The 12,439-nt window shown below is 50.7% G+C and overlaps 1 protein-coding gene across 1 annotated transcript in view; it reads left to right on the top strand.

Annotated features, from left to right (window-relative positions):
* The window catches only part of CSMD2 (CUB and Sushi multiple domains 2), a 513,762-nt gene that overhangs the window by 378,238 nt on the left and 123,085 nt on the right, over positions 1-12,439 (top strand). The window contains 2 exon segments of the mRNA XM_057305507.1: positions 2,347-2,549; positions 7,442-7,633. Of these exon segments, the coding sequence (XP_057161490.1) occupies positions 2,347-2,549; positions 7,442-7,633 (395 nt within the window).

Raw genomic sequence — 12,439 nt, 5'->3', positions numbered from 1 at the left:
CTGTGTGTAGCCAGTATGCCAAGTTCTGCTCCTGGAAACCAAGATGTAGGCTCACCCTTCCCCCCACCACAACTGGATCAGCCTCTCAAACCTCACAACACACCCCTTACCTTTACCCCCACGCCCCTTTTTCTAAGACTGACTTTCTTAGAGCAGTTTAGGTTCAGAGTAAACTTGAGACAAAGGTGCAGAACTGTCCCATTTGCCTGCCATATGCACAGCCTCCCCATTATCAATATCCCCCACCAGGGTGGGACATTTGTTACAAGTGATGAGCCCACACTGGCACATCGTTTTTGCTCAAAATCCATCATTTCCATGAGGGTTCACTCTGATGTTGAACATTCTACAGATCTGGACAAATGTATGATAACATGCATCCACCCTTGTATCCTAAGAGTGTTTCCACCACCCCAAAGACCCTTTGTGCTCCACTGTTCATCCCTCCCACCCATCCAGCTCCTGGCAAGCAGGGTTTTATTTTTTTTATACCATTTCCATAGTTTTGCTTTTTCCAAAATGTCATACAGGTGGAATCCTACAGTACGTGGCCTTTTCAGAATGTCTTCTGTCACTTAGTTGTGTGCATTCAAGTTTCCTCTGTGTCTTTTCATGCTTTTTTAGCTCATTTCCTTTTAGCACTGAATAACATTCCATTGTCTGGATGTACCACAGTTTATCCATTCACCAGCCGAAGGACATCTTGGTGGCTTCCAAGTTTTGGCAATTATGAATACAGCTGCTATAAATATCTGTGGGCAGGTCTTTGTGTGGACCTAAGTTTTCGATTCCTTTGGATAAATACCAAGGAACATGACAGCCAGATGGTATGTTAACTTTTGTCCGAAATGGCCAAACTGGCTTCAGAAGTGGCCCTACCATTTTGCATTCCCACCAGCAGGGTGTGAGAGTTCCTGTTTCCCTCCCCGTCTGCACTTGGTGGTGTCAGTGTTCTGGATTTTGGCCATTCTCATAGGCTTGTAGTGGTATCTCATTGCTGCGTTCATTTGCATTTCCCTGATGACATAGTGGAGTGTCTTTTCATGTGCTGATTCCCCATTTGTCTATCTTTGGTGAGGTGTCTGGTAAGGTCTTTGGCCCATTTTTTAAACAGTCTTACTTGTTTTCTTATTGTTGAGTTTGGGTGGTTTTTTTTTAAGATTTTGTTTATTTATTTGAGAGAGCGAGTACAAGTAGGCAGAGCAGGAGGCAGAGGGAGAAGCAGGCTCCCCCCTGAGCAAGGAGCCGGCAGTGGAGCTCGATCCCAGGACCCTGGGATCATGACCTGAACCCAAGGCAGCTGCTTAACCAACTGAGTCACCCAGGTGCCCCTCTTATTGTTGAGTTTTAAGAATTCATTGTATGTTTGGGGTAACAGCCCTTTATCAAACTGTGTCTTTTGAAAATATTTCCTCCCGGTCCGTGGCTTCTCTGCTCATTTTCTTGACATTGTCTTTTGCAGAAACGAAATTTTTAATCTCAGTGAAGCCCAGCTGATCAGTTGTTTTTTTCACAGATCACGCCTTTGGCGTCGTATCTAGAAGTCTTCCCCACACCCAAGGTCGTGTAGAGTTTCTCCCACGTTCTCTTCTGGGAGTTCATAGCTTTATGTTTACATTTGAGTCTGTGATCCAGTTTGAGGTAACTTTTATGAAGGGCCTCAACTCTACAGCTAGATTCGTTTTTTTGCACGTGGGTGTCCAGTGGCTTCAGCACCCTTTGTTGAAAAGACAGTCTTCGCTGCCTTGTCAAAGATCAGTTGACTGTATTTCTGTGGGTCTGTTTCTGAGCTCTCACTTGCCTTTTCTTTCGCTGATACCCCACTACCTTGGTTACTGCGGCTTTGCCTTAAGTCTTGACACGGGGTAGTGTCAGTCTCCAGTCTCGTCCTTCTTCGGTATCCTCTAGCTGTTCTGGGGCTTGCTCCTCTCCACATGGGCTTTAGAATCAGTTTGTCGATAGCCGCAGAATGGCTTTCTGGGAGTTTGGGGGCATGCCTTCTCAGTGTTCCGCCTCACAGTCTAGAGCGATATGAATGTGGACTCAGGGGGAAGTCTGGGGACCGTTGTGCATGGTGCAGAGACAGGTGGGGTTCAACAGTGGCCACTTGAAGCTCATGATACTCAACAGGGTGCACGAAACCTACCCCCCGCTCACCCCCATCCCCACTCTGAGGGGCCCCCAGTGGGACGAGCAGGCCAGCTGGAAGCCATGAGGATGCTGCCGGACACTGCTTTTTCCTCCTTCTGGCAAGTCTTTCTCGGGTTTCCCACCTCCTCTGACCAGAAGCCCCTGGGAAGAAGGCACTGAGCACAGGGTGACCGCCTTCCTCTTCTCTCTGTTCAGGCTCCACTTCCTGGTGTTTGACACGGAGGAGGTCCACGACGTGCTGCGCATCTGGGACGGGCCTGTGGAGAGTGGGGTCCTGCTGAGGGAGCTCAGTGGCGCGGCCCTGCCCAAGGACCTGCACAGCACCTTCAACTCGGTCGTTCTGCAGTTCAGCACCGACTTCTTCACCAGCAAGCAGGGCTTTGCCATTCATTTCTCAGGTCTGTGCTCACTTCCTGCCCGCCCCCGTCCATCTGTCCTGCGGCATGACACCAGCCCCTCCCCTCCCGTCCCTCCCTTCCTGCAGCCCTCCACTCTTGTAGAGAGTCACTGAGCAGCGGCTCTGTGCCTGGTACCTGGTCAGCACTCGTTCAAATATCTGTGCTGAGCTTCCTCTGCAGGGGAACAGACACTAACGTGCAGATTGATGAGTATCTGGGCGGAGAAATATAAACTATAGTGCTCACCTTGGAGCATCAAGGAAGAAGGATATTCCGGAAAACACAATGCCCAAGCTCAGGTCTGCAGGATGAGGAGACGTTACAGAAGGAAAGACCGGGTTTCAAGCAGGGCGCGGTTGATGATGCCGTGGAGTTGGAGGCGCCCTGGAGTAGGACTTGGTGGGGATTTGTGCAACCCTGTTAGATGAAAAAGAGAGAAACGGCCACCCTATGTGCAAAGAGCATGTGCAGAAGCGCAGGGGCAGGATGAGAGGTTCCAGAATGTGCAGGCTGAAACACGGGGAGCACAGGAGGCACGCAGGCCCCCGTTGACAGCGGTATGGGGCTCTGTTACGGAAGAGCTGCTCTGATATGCCGCACACTCTGGTTCTTAGTCTACTGCGGGTCTCAGGAAGAACCGGAAGCCAAACATGAATGATCTAAATTCAATTAATTATGTACTATAGTAGCCAATTATGGAGGAGCACGGCAAAGAGCTACCAAAAATGGGCAATGCTCACACATCCAAGTCCCGGTATTAGATAATTCATGTGTTGGTCCTGCCTCCCCCTGTGATGCATCGTCTCATCTCCTCTGAAGTGCCTCTTCCATCACTCATCTCCCTGCACAAGTGACTCTGCCTCGGTTTATTTTATGTTTATTATACAGCAGCTGTCTTCATTACCATGTCCTTACTCCACTCTGTGTGTGTGGGGAGAGGGTTGCCATGGTGATTCCAGAGTGAGCCCATGTGGCACCCATGCCATGGCTTTGCCTCCACGGTCTCCCCTATTAGCTAAGGGTGGTTGGGTATATTTCTGGCACCAGGTGGGCTAGAATGGAGTTACAGACCCTGCTTCTAGCTCTTGTGTGCATCTGTTTTCTTCATGGAGATGAGCATTCAACAGGCTGTAGGGCAGATGAGGGCCTCCAGGATTATGTTCCTTTATATCCATTAACTTGCCCGATTAACATTCATGCAAGCTTCGAGAAAGAGCTCCTTGCAGGGTTCACTGGGAGTCTTCTTTCTTGGAATCCTGGCACCCGTTCGCCCATGGAGAGTCTCTGGAGACCACGGGGTAATGCTAAGATTAGGTCCCACCAGGGGGCAACAAGGGAGTCATTTTAGATAAGCATTTCCCCACACCTGTTCCCTGGAGTTCCACGGACTGTTAACTGATGTTGCCGGAGAAAGAACTGTGCACGATCAAGTAATGTGGAGAAGGTGCTTAGGTCAAGGCAAACCCAAAGAGGCTATCTGTTAATTTTGGGACCTCTGAGAACTTTTGGTATGCTAATTTAGCTAGTGAATTCAGAAGGTGTCTGTCTAGTAGGTTACAGTTCCCAAACATATTTGACCATGGATGACTTTTTCCTAGACCATCTCAAGAGACTAGCATTTATGGGACAGACTTTGGAGATTGCTGGGATAAGCCGTAAAGGATCCACGAGCAGCGAGGAGAGTAGAATGCTAAAGAGACAGCTCAGTCCACTCTCTGGGGAAAGGAGTGTTATGAATAATTAAACAAGACATGTATTTTCTCTGACTGTGCCAAGCTAATGGTTATGGCTTTAAAAAAAAAAAAAAAAACCCTCTTAATTGCTCTGACAAATTCCCCCATGGATTTGCATTATCTGACCTCCCGTGCACTCTCAGCGTGGCTACGTGGGACAGAGTCCCTGGGCACTGTCGCGAGCCGCGCCTTCACCCAGCAGCTCGGGCTGCTTCCTCACGCATTGCCCAGCCCGTAGAAGTACAATTCATCCTTCAAGGTTCGTGTCAAATGCCACTTCCTCCTCATCTCCCCATTCAGAATAAATCGCTGTGGCCTGTGGCACCCCGAGCACTCTACTTCTGTTTCTTCGGCTCGTTGTCAATCCCAGACAGTCTGCCTTGTGTTGGAGGTGGCCACCCCCTCGCCATTCCACAGGCAGCTCTTAGAGAGTCGGGACGCGTCCTGCCGATGAGACTCCGCCTCGGCGTATGCATGCAGCAGGTGCTCACTCGCTGCTTACTGGATAAGCAGGCACGTGGACACCTGCACACATGAACGGATGGTTTTCTCTAACGCATGGGTGTCCTGAGGCAAGCAGCCCTGGGCATCGCTTAGGTGCATGGAGAGGGGAGCGGGCAAAGCTACCTAGCCTGGGCTCCGGAAAGGCCGAGACAACCTGGCCCGGGGTCCGGATGTAACTGAGGTTCAGGAAAGGTCACCTTCCCTGTTGCTGTCATCAGTTAGCAAATACCAGGACTCCTCTAGGGAAGGGCGAATGGCTCACCCCATGTTAACTTTATAGTGTGTGTTTGACAGGGGATTGTGCAGAAATGCCAGAGATGATTAGTGCAGGCTTGGCTTTATTAAGTAAACATGACTGTGTAACATCTCACATCCTGTCTGAACCACGTGGACCCAGCGTTTCCCCGGGGCTTTGCCAAGCAGCTCAAATTCAGGAGCATTAAAGAGAGAAAGTGGGAACAAAGAGGGTGAGGGGGACACTGAAGGAGAGGGAAGCATAGTCGCTGCCACCCGTTGAGCCAGCACCACACGAAGCACTCTGCTAATAATTTTCATGGAAGCCTGAGAGTATGGTGGCCATTATTAATCCATGCTGCAGACATGGGCTCTGAGGCCCAGGGAGGTTTCTCATACAAGGTCATCTAGTTAATAAGCAGCAGAGACTGGATCAAAACCCCCATGCCTGATTCCCAGACCTAGGCTCTTCATCATCGCACTCTGTCGCCTCCTATATAAATAATGTTTCTGAGTATGGTCAGAACAGGGAGCTGTTTTTCTTCCAGGGAATCATTTACATGGGTACAGTGCACTGTAAAGCTAGAGATGAAAGCTAAGTCTGTTTTTAATTGGGAAGGAAGAAGATTGATTCTTATTTGACTTTATAAATAAATTCAGTAAGTGTCAGATGGTGATGATTTGTTCATTTATTTATTCATTCAACAAATATTTACTGAGCATGGCTGTGTGCTGGGTAATGTTCTAGGCCCTAGGGATATCGTTGGAAGCAAAACAGCCGAGGTCTCTGTTCCCGCAGAGATGCACAAGTGATAGTACGATAAAGAGGCAAACGAATTAGCAAGAGTATCACAGATTGTGCAATGAAAAGAGCAAAACGAGATAATGTGACCAAATTGGTGGGAGGGGGTCAAGGGATGAGCCCAGAAGAAGGTGATCTAAGAGGCCATCTGAGGAGGTGATTCAGGAGCTGAAAACTGAATGGTAATATGGAGCTGGCTTAGGAAGGTCTGAGGCACCATCATTCCAGGCGGAAGAACCAGCAGGTGCAAAGGCCCTGGGGAGAAGCAGGGAGGGAACTGAGCTTGCTGTGTCGGAAGATTTTACAGATGTGGCTGGGTATAGTATAGCATATGTAAACAGATGAGCATGCCTGCATTCCAATAAAGCTTTATTTACAGGAACAGGCATAGCGCCAGATCGGACTATGGGCCCTAGTTTATCGTATATTGTTATTGGGTATGAGGTATCAGGTACTATAACTCCAGACTCGTTCACACAATCCTAGATCTTACAGGTGGTGATATTAGTGTGTACAGTTGCCCTGGGCTGTGGCTTCTTGAGCTTTTCCACTGAAGTCCTCCTCAGAGCAGAAGAGAGTGAATGCACAGCCACCTGCCGATCTGGAGGCGGTGGGAGGCTACAGTCTCTTTGAAGCCTCGTGTTTTTGCTGAAGAACACATATGAATTTTACGTTCTACTCCCCAATAAATTCATTTGGTTTTGTGCATGCTCTTCTTCCCAAAATTTGGGAGCAGGGGGGAACTGACCCTCCAAACAAATGAATGTTACGGATCCTGTGGCCTCCGGAGCCTCCTGTCGCCGGGGCCTGCTGACCACAGCCTGAACGAGGACATAGGTCGCAGCTGCCCCGATTCTTTCTCTGGACTTTCTCTTCTATCATTTCCTTTTCTCACGATGCACCTGTTCATTCATTCACTCATTCATTCTTTTATTCATTTACTCCTTCCCTCCATTCATTTGACATTCACTTTTAAAGCACACAGTCCATCTTACACTAAGTTAGGTATCAGACTGCGAGTATCTCCCACATTCCCGAGGTTTTGAATGTTTACTACGTCTCGGCCGTGAATATTTATTTTAAACTCTACTTTGTCACTTGCTACAAACATCAGACTTTCCTCTGGTTTCAGTCTGATGGGTCGTTGGGCGTTTGGGCATGGGCTTCACCTGACTGCGGTTCTCCCTGCATCTTCACAACCACTGCTCCGTGTGCAGGGAGATCAGCTCCCCACCCGCTGGCAGACCCTGCTTATCTCTGCTTATCTATGCAACAAGGCGGGTATCATTCAATCGAACCCAACTCACTACTTCTACAATCACAGCTGTGCAATCACACCTAACTCATGGTATTGCGTGACAGGTGGTTGCCAGCCATTGGTGAGGGTTCTGGTAGAATAGGTGGTGGTCCCAAGTGGTGGTGGAGGCAGTGACAGGAACGGGGGTGAGAACAGAAATGGTGGCCCTGTTGCTACAGCCAGTGACACCAGTGGGAGGTGACAGAGATTGTGGCCGTGGCACTGGCCACAGGCACAGTAATGACAGGGTGATAGGGTGGGAGCCCCATTGTCTGGCAAACATCTGGGCAACCACACTTGTTCTTCTGTTCTCTTGTCCTAGTGTCCACAGCCACGTCCTGCAACGACCCTGGCGTCCCGCAGAACGGGAGCCGGAGTGGTGACAGTTGGGAAGCCGGAGACTCCACAGTGTTCCAGTGTGACCCAGGCTATGCGCTGCAGGGGAGCGCGGAGATCAGCTGTGTGAAGATCGACAACAGATTCTTCTGGCAGCCCAGCCCGCCAACGTGCATCGGTACAAAGCAGCTGCAGGGTGAATCCTGCCCTCTGGTCCCACCACTTGTGTGTTCCAGACCCCGTGGCCTAAGTGGCAGCTGCATCTGGAGGCAGGCCAGGAACATCAGAACAGCTGAAAGTTGCAGAAAACCCAAAGTTTACACTGCTTTGCGTGCATATGTGCACACACACTCCCTCACATTCACACCCTCACACTTACTCTCTACACACCACAAATTCTTCACTCTCCAACGTGGTCCCCAAAATGTCTAAGCCAGGCATGTCTGCCTCTTTTCTCCCTGGCTCAGGCTATATAGGTTGGAAGGAGGACAATGGGTCAGCTGGGGTGGGAAGGTCAGTAGGTTCCAAAATGCCCCTTCTAACACCTAAACCACAAGAAGGCCATCCACAGGCTTGAGTGTAAAGGAAAGAACCCTGCCCTTTCTCTTCTCAAGGAAATTATTGGTTACCTGGGTGTTAGATCTCTAGATCCGTCCTTACTCTTAAAAAGCTCCCCATTTGACCCATGAGGAAATGGAAACTCTGACTTGCCCAAGGTCAAGTAGCTTGTAAGGGTTAGGGGGTGAATAGTCCTGCTCCCTAGCTCCTTGAGCCTGGGAGGAGGAGGGAACTCGAAGGAAGAGAAGAATAGAAACATTCCAGCTGCTGTTGCTCCATGACCCTTTTTCTCAGGCAGCAGTCGTTTCCGGGTCCCCTTACTGTGTGCTACCCCGCACTGGACATTTTCTTACCCAACCTCATTTAACTTTCCCCACAGCTCTCTGAAATGAGCACCATTCCCTCATTTCACAGTTCAAGAAACTGAAATTTAGACACATTTGGATATCTTGCCCAAATCACAGAGCTAGGATATGACAGAGCCAAGATTCACACCCACATCAGTCTGAAAGCAGAGCCTTTCAATTTCCTACCTCCCACACTGGCTCCTGTGCTGGAGATGGGTTCCAGGGACTTCCCAAGACACAGCCCAGCGGCCTTCACCCCGGCGATGCCCTGCATGTTTTTCCATGCAGGCTCAGTGGGAGGCTCTGTCCAGGCATCCGAGGACTGGCCTTTGCTGGCCAAGCCGTGAGGCCTGGCACTGAAGGTGAGACACTAAATCAGAGGTGATTAGGAGCCACACGCTTATGTGGTAGGAGCATGGTGAATATACAGCGACAGCAAGTTGAGACCTGGCTTCCAGAAACAGCTCAGATTTCAGCTACATGGAGCAGTATGTGGGAAAGAGTGTGGGGTACTGAAGTAGACAGATCTGGGTTCAGATCCTGACTCTGCCATTGACTAGTCCAGTGGCCTTGGAGGAATTGCTCCAACTCTCTGAGCCTCAGCTCAATGAGAGTAAGTATACTTCTCATGGTATCGTGGGGTGAGGACACAACTAACCCAGATCTCAAGAAATACTAATTTCCCTCCTTCTTTTTCTCTTTCCTTCCTTCCTCCCTCCCTCCCCTTCTTTGATTCTCTCAACTTTTTGGACTCACGACTCACCTCCCCATCCCTGAGCCCCAGTCCCATCTGGGTAGTGTAATTCTGGTGAGGCCCAGGAGGGAATCAGATGACCTCTGAGGCCTCTTCCAAATTTAGCATTCTATAGGGCTGTGATTCCTTAGGCTTCTCTTACAGAAAAGCAGGTCCTGAGACAAGACTGTCCCAGGTGGAGAAGGGGGTGGGGGGCTGCACGGTGTTAAGCTGTTGAGAACAATACATGTGCAGCGAGCAGGGCAAAGAGGTTAATTCAGCTTTCATTACCCATTCTTCTGTACTCAGCTCGGGGAAACGTTCCTCCGGCAACAAAATGAATGTCTTTGTCTCTTCTCTCAAACAGTCTGGAAATCCCAGTGACAAGCCCCTAATTTCCAGCTCCCTTGGCAGTCTGCCATGACTGGTCTGGCTGGCCTTGATATCCCTTCATTATAGGGAGGAAGCAAAGGGAGAAAACAAGTATTTATTGAGCGCCATCCCCATGATAGGCGCTGGGCTAGACGTTTTAGCTGCATTCTCACAAATGGAATCATCGGATGGTAAGTTTAGAGCTCAGGTTCTGGATTCCAACTACCAACCCAGTTTGGTGGCTTCACCACAACAAGTTGTGTGGCCTTAGGCAAATGACTGAATCTCCCTGGGCCTCATTTTCCTCCCCCGTAAAATAGGGACATTGAGAGTACCTAGCTCACCAGGCCGTTCTGGGGAGGAAAGAAGTTCATGCTATAAAGCGCCCAGGACCAGGTCTGGCTCACGGTGAACACGGTGTGTGTTAGAAGTCATTATTGTTGTTACTCTTTTTTATTTGTTTATTTTATAGATGGGGAAGTAGAGGTTCAGAGAGATGGCATAGCTTGCCCAAACTCACAGCTAGTAACTGGCACAGCCAGTACTGGAACCCAGGACTGTGTAACTTCAAGTTTGATGGCCTTTCTCACACCTCTCGCCCCTCACGACCACCGGCCCACTTCTTGGCCATCTGGGGTGATCAGCTGCCTCCTCCCACCCCTCACCCCCGGGCTTCCATGGTGTGTAAGCTCCATGAGCCACCCTCTGTTTCTGACTCAGAGTAGGGAGGGGACAGGGCATGACAGTGGGTGCAGGACAAGTGCCCTGGATTGGGAGCGACACCTGGCTTCTAGTTCCCACCTGGCTTCCCAACCCCCGTGAACATCTGCTGAAAGGACCAGGCAATGCTGGGGTGTTGCCAAGGCCTCATTTGTTCTCCTGCAGCTCTGTTGTCCTCCTGGCTAGTGCGGGGGCCTGGAAAGGGAAGGGACTTCCTTCCTCCACGCACCCCTCCACCAGCCTGGAGCACTTCTGCTGGTGAAGCAGCTAGGAGTCCGGCCAGGCCTTGACACACAAATGGCAGAGGGCAATGAAGCCCACGCCGGGTCCTGAGTGGACAGCAGATGCCTGAATGTCCCATGCCAGGGAATCATCTGGAAGGGACCTGAGCCAGGGCAGAGGCCTAGAACCCAAACAAACCTCAAGCGCTTTGGGGGTGGGCAGAAGAATCACAGGGGCAGTTTCAGGAACAGCCAGGTTCACTCCCATCCCTGGCTAACTTAAGGGAAGAAACCCCTGAGCCACAGAGGAAGCTCACGCCCTGTGGCCTTTGCCCTCATGGAGGTGTCACTGTGCCCCCTTAGGAGGGTCCCCCAGGGAGCTGGGACTGCCCACGTGACCTGGGCTGCATCAGACAGTCGCTAGGCTGGCCCGGGTAGGACCACTCTCAGAGCACGGTGCAGTGGGTCCTGCTGTGCTGAGTGCAAGGTTTTATCCTGATCGTGCAGGCCTCTGGCGTGTCGCATTCACGTAGCCCTCTTCTCCATGCGGGCGCAGGGGAGGAGCGAACCAGACACAAAGCAGACCTGGTGCAGGGAACCCTCCTCCCTCATAGAAGTTCTCCCAGCGGGGGCTGCTTCCCCACTCCACACCAGCAATTCTGAGCAGAACAGAAGAGTGCGAAGTGCTGCCCTTTCGAGCCAGACCGGTGAAGGTTGAGTCTCAGAGTGACTCCGGGGAAGGTCTTTCAACACCCTGAGCCCCAGGCTCCTCAGTTCTAAGCCAGGAAGAAAAGTCCATAGGTCACTGAGTTGTTTTGAGACGTAAATGAGATGAGGTGTCTAGAATGCCATGCGTCACGTTGGACATATAATAAGTGCCCCCCTGAGTGTTCCTGGTGTTCCAGTCGGGACTTGGGATGTATTTTCCATGGGGGGTGGGGAACCCACTACTATTAACTGCTCAGGCTTTATGTTCAGCCATGGTAGGGCTTTTATGGCCCAGCCCGAAACCTGCTGTTTTTAAAAAAGACCCTGTAGGCTTGTCTGAGCCCTCGAAGGCTTGCCCTGAGTGAAAGCCACAGCGTGAGGCAATAAAGCTCAGCTCTGTGACAAGCGAGTAGCTGCTCTCAAGCTGGGTCTTGGATGTACCCTTGGCTCCCACCTCCATGTCTAGTCTCGGATTTTCTGGCCCCTCCTTGAATGGTTTTCCCTGCTCCTATGGGCTCCCTGCTGATTTACTCGACCTCAACCTCCAGTGGTGCCCTGTGGGGTTTCTCAGACCAAGCCATACTGATAGTCTCAACCATCTTCTCCTGTTGATGACCCCACACACTTTCCAGCCCCCACTTTATCAGACCGTACTGCTACAGGGCAGTGACCCCGCCGTTCAGGGGAGAGCCTGACTCAGGATCTGGGAAGTGCCCCAGCGGGCTCCAGGTAAGCCGCTGGCTGCAGCACCAGCCACTTCCCCCTCCCTGCCCCCTTGAAAGGCCCGGCATCTCAGGGTGGGTCGGGTGGAGACCACCATGGACGAATGGAGCTCTGTCATATCTCCACCCAAGTGAGGTGCACACGCTCTCTTAGACAAGGTCTTCTGGAAACTTGGAAGGTATCTGCAACTCCAGGCGGATGCCGAGAGCATTGACAGGAGGCCAGTCGCGCTTTGGCAGGTGAACGTGACTGTGTTCTTCAGGCCTCCTGACGGCGAGTGCGCTGGAACTCGGTATCAACACCCACAAAGCTCACCTGGAAACTGGACGTGAGGCAGTGGAAGGAGACCATGTATTTCAATGTCTAAAAGACGAGAGAATATTGAATGTCTCCAAATATTGACTATTTACTGTATGCCAGATGCTTTAACAGACCTCTCCAACATCCTTACTACAATCCCTGAGGGAAATAGTACCTCTTCCTGCAATAGGGAAAGGATGCTGAGGTCCAGAGAGGTTAGGTAAATTCCCTAAGGTCACACAGCCAGGAAGTGGCGGAGCCAGGTAGTTTGGTTTTGTTTTTAATAATTTCTTGAGGTGAAA

Source organism: Ursus arctos, unplaced genomic scaffold (genome assembly GCF_023065955.2).
Source record: "Ursus arctos isolate Adak ecotype North America unplaced genomic scaffold, UrsArc2.0 scaffold_32, whole genome shotgun sequence".
NCBI lineage: Eukaryota > Metazoa > Chordata > Mammalia > Carnivora > Ursidae > Ursus > Ursus arctos.
Note: the sequence above shows the minus strand (reverse complement) of the source record. Positions and strands in the feature narration are given on the sequence as shown.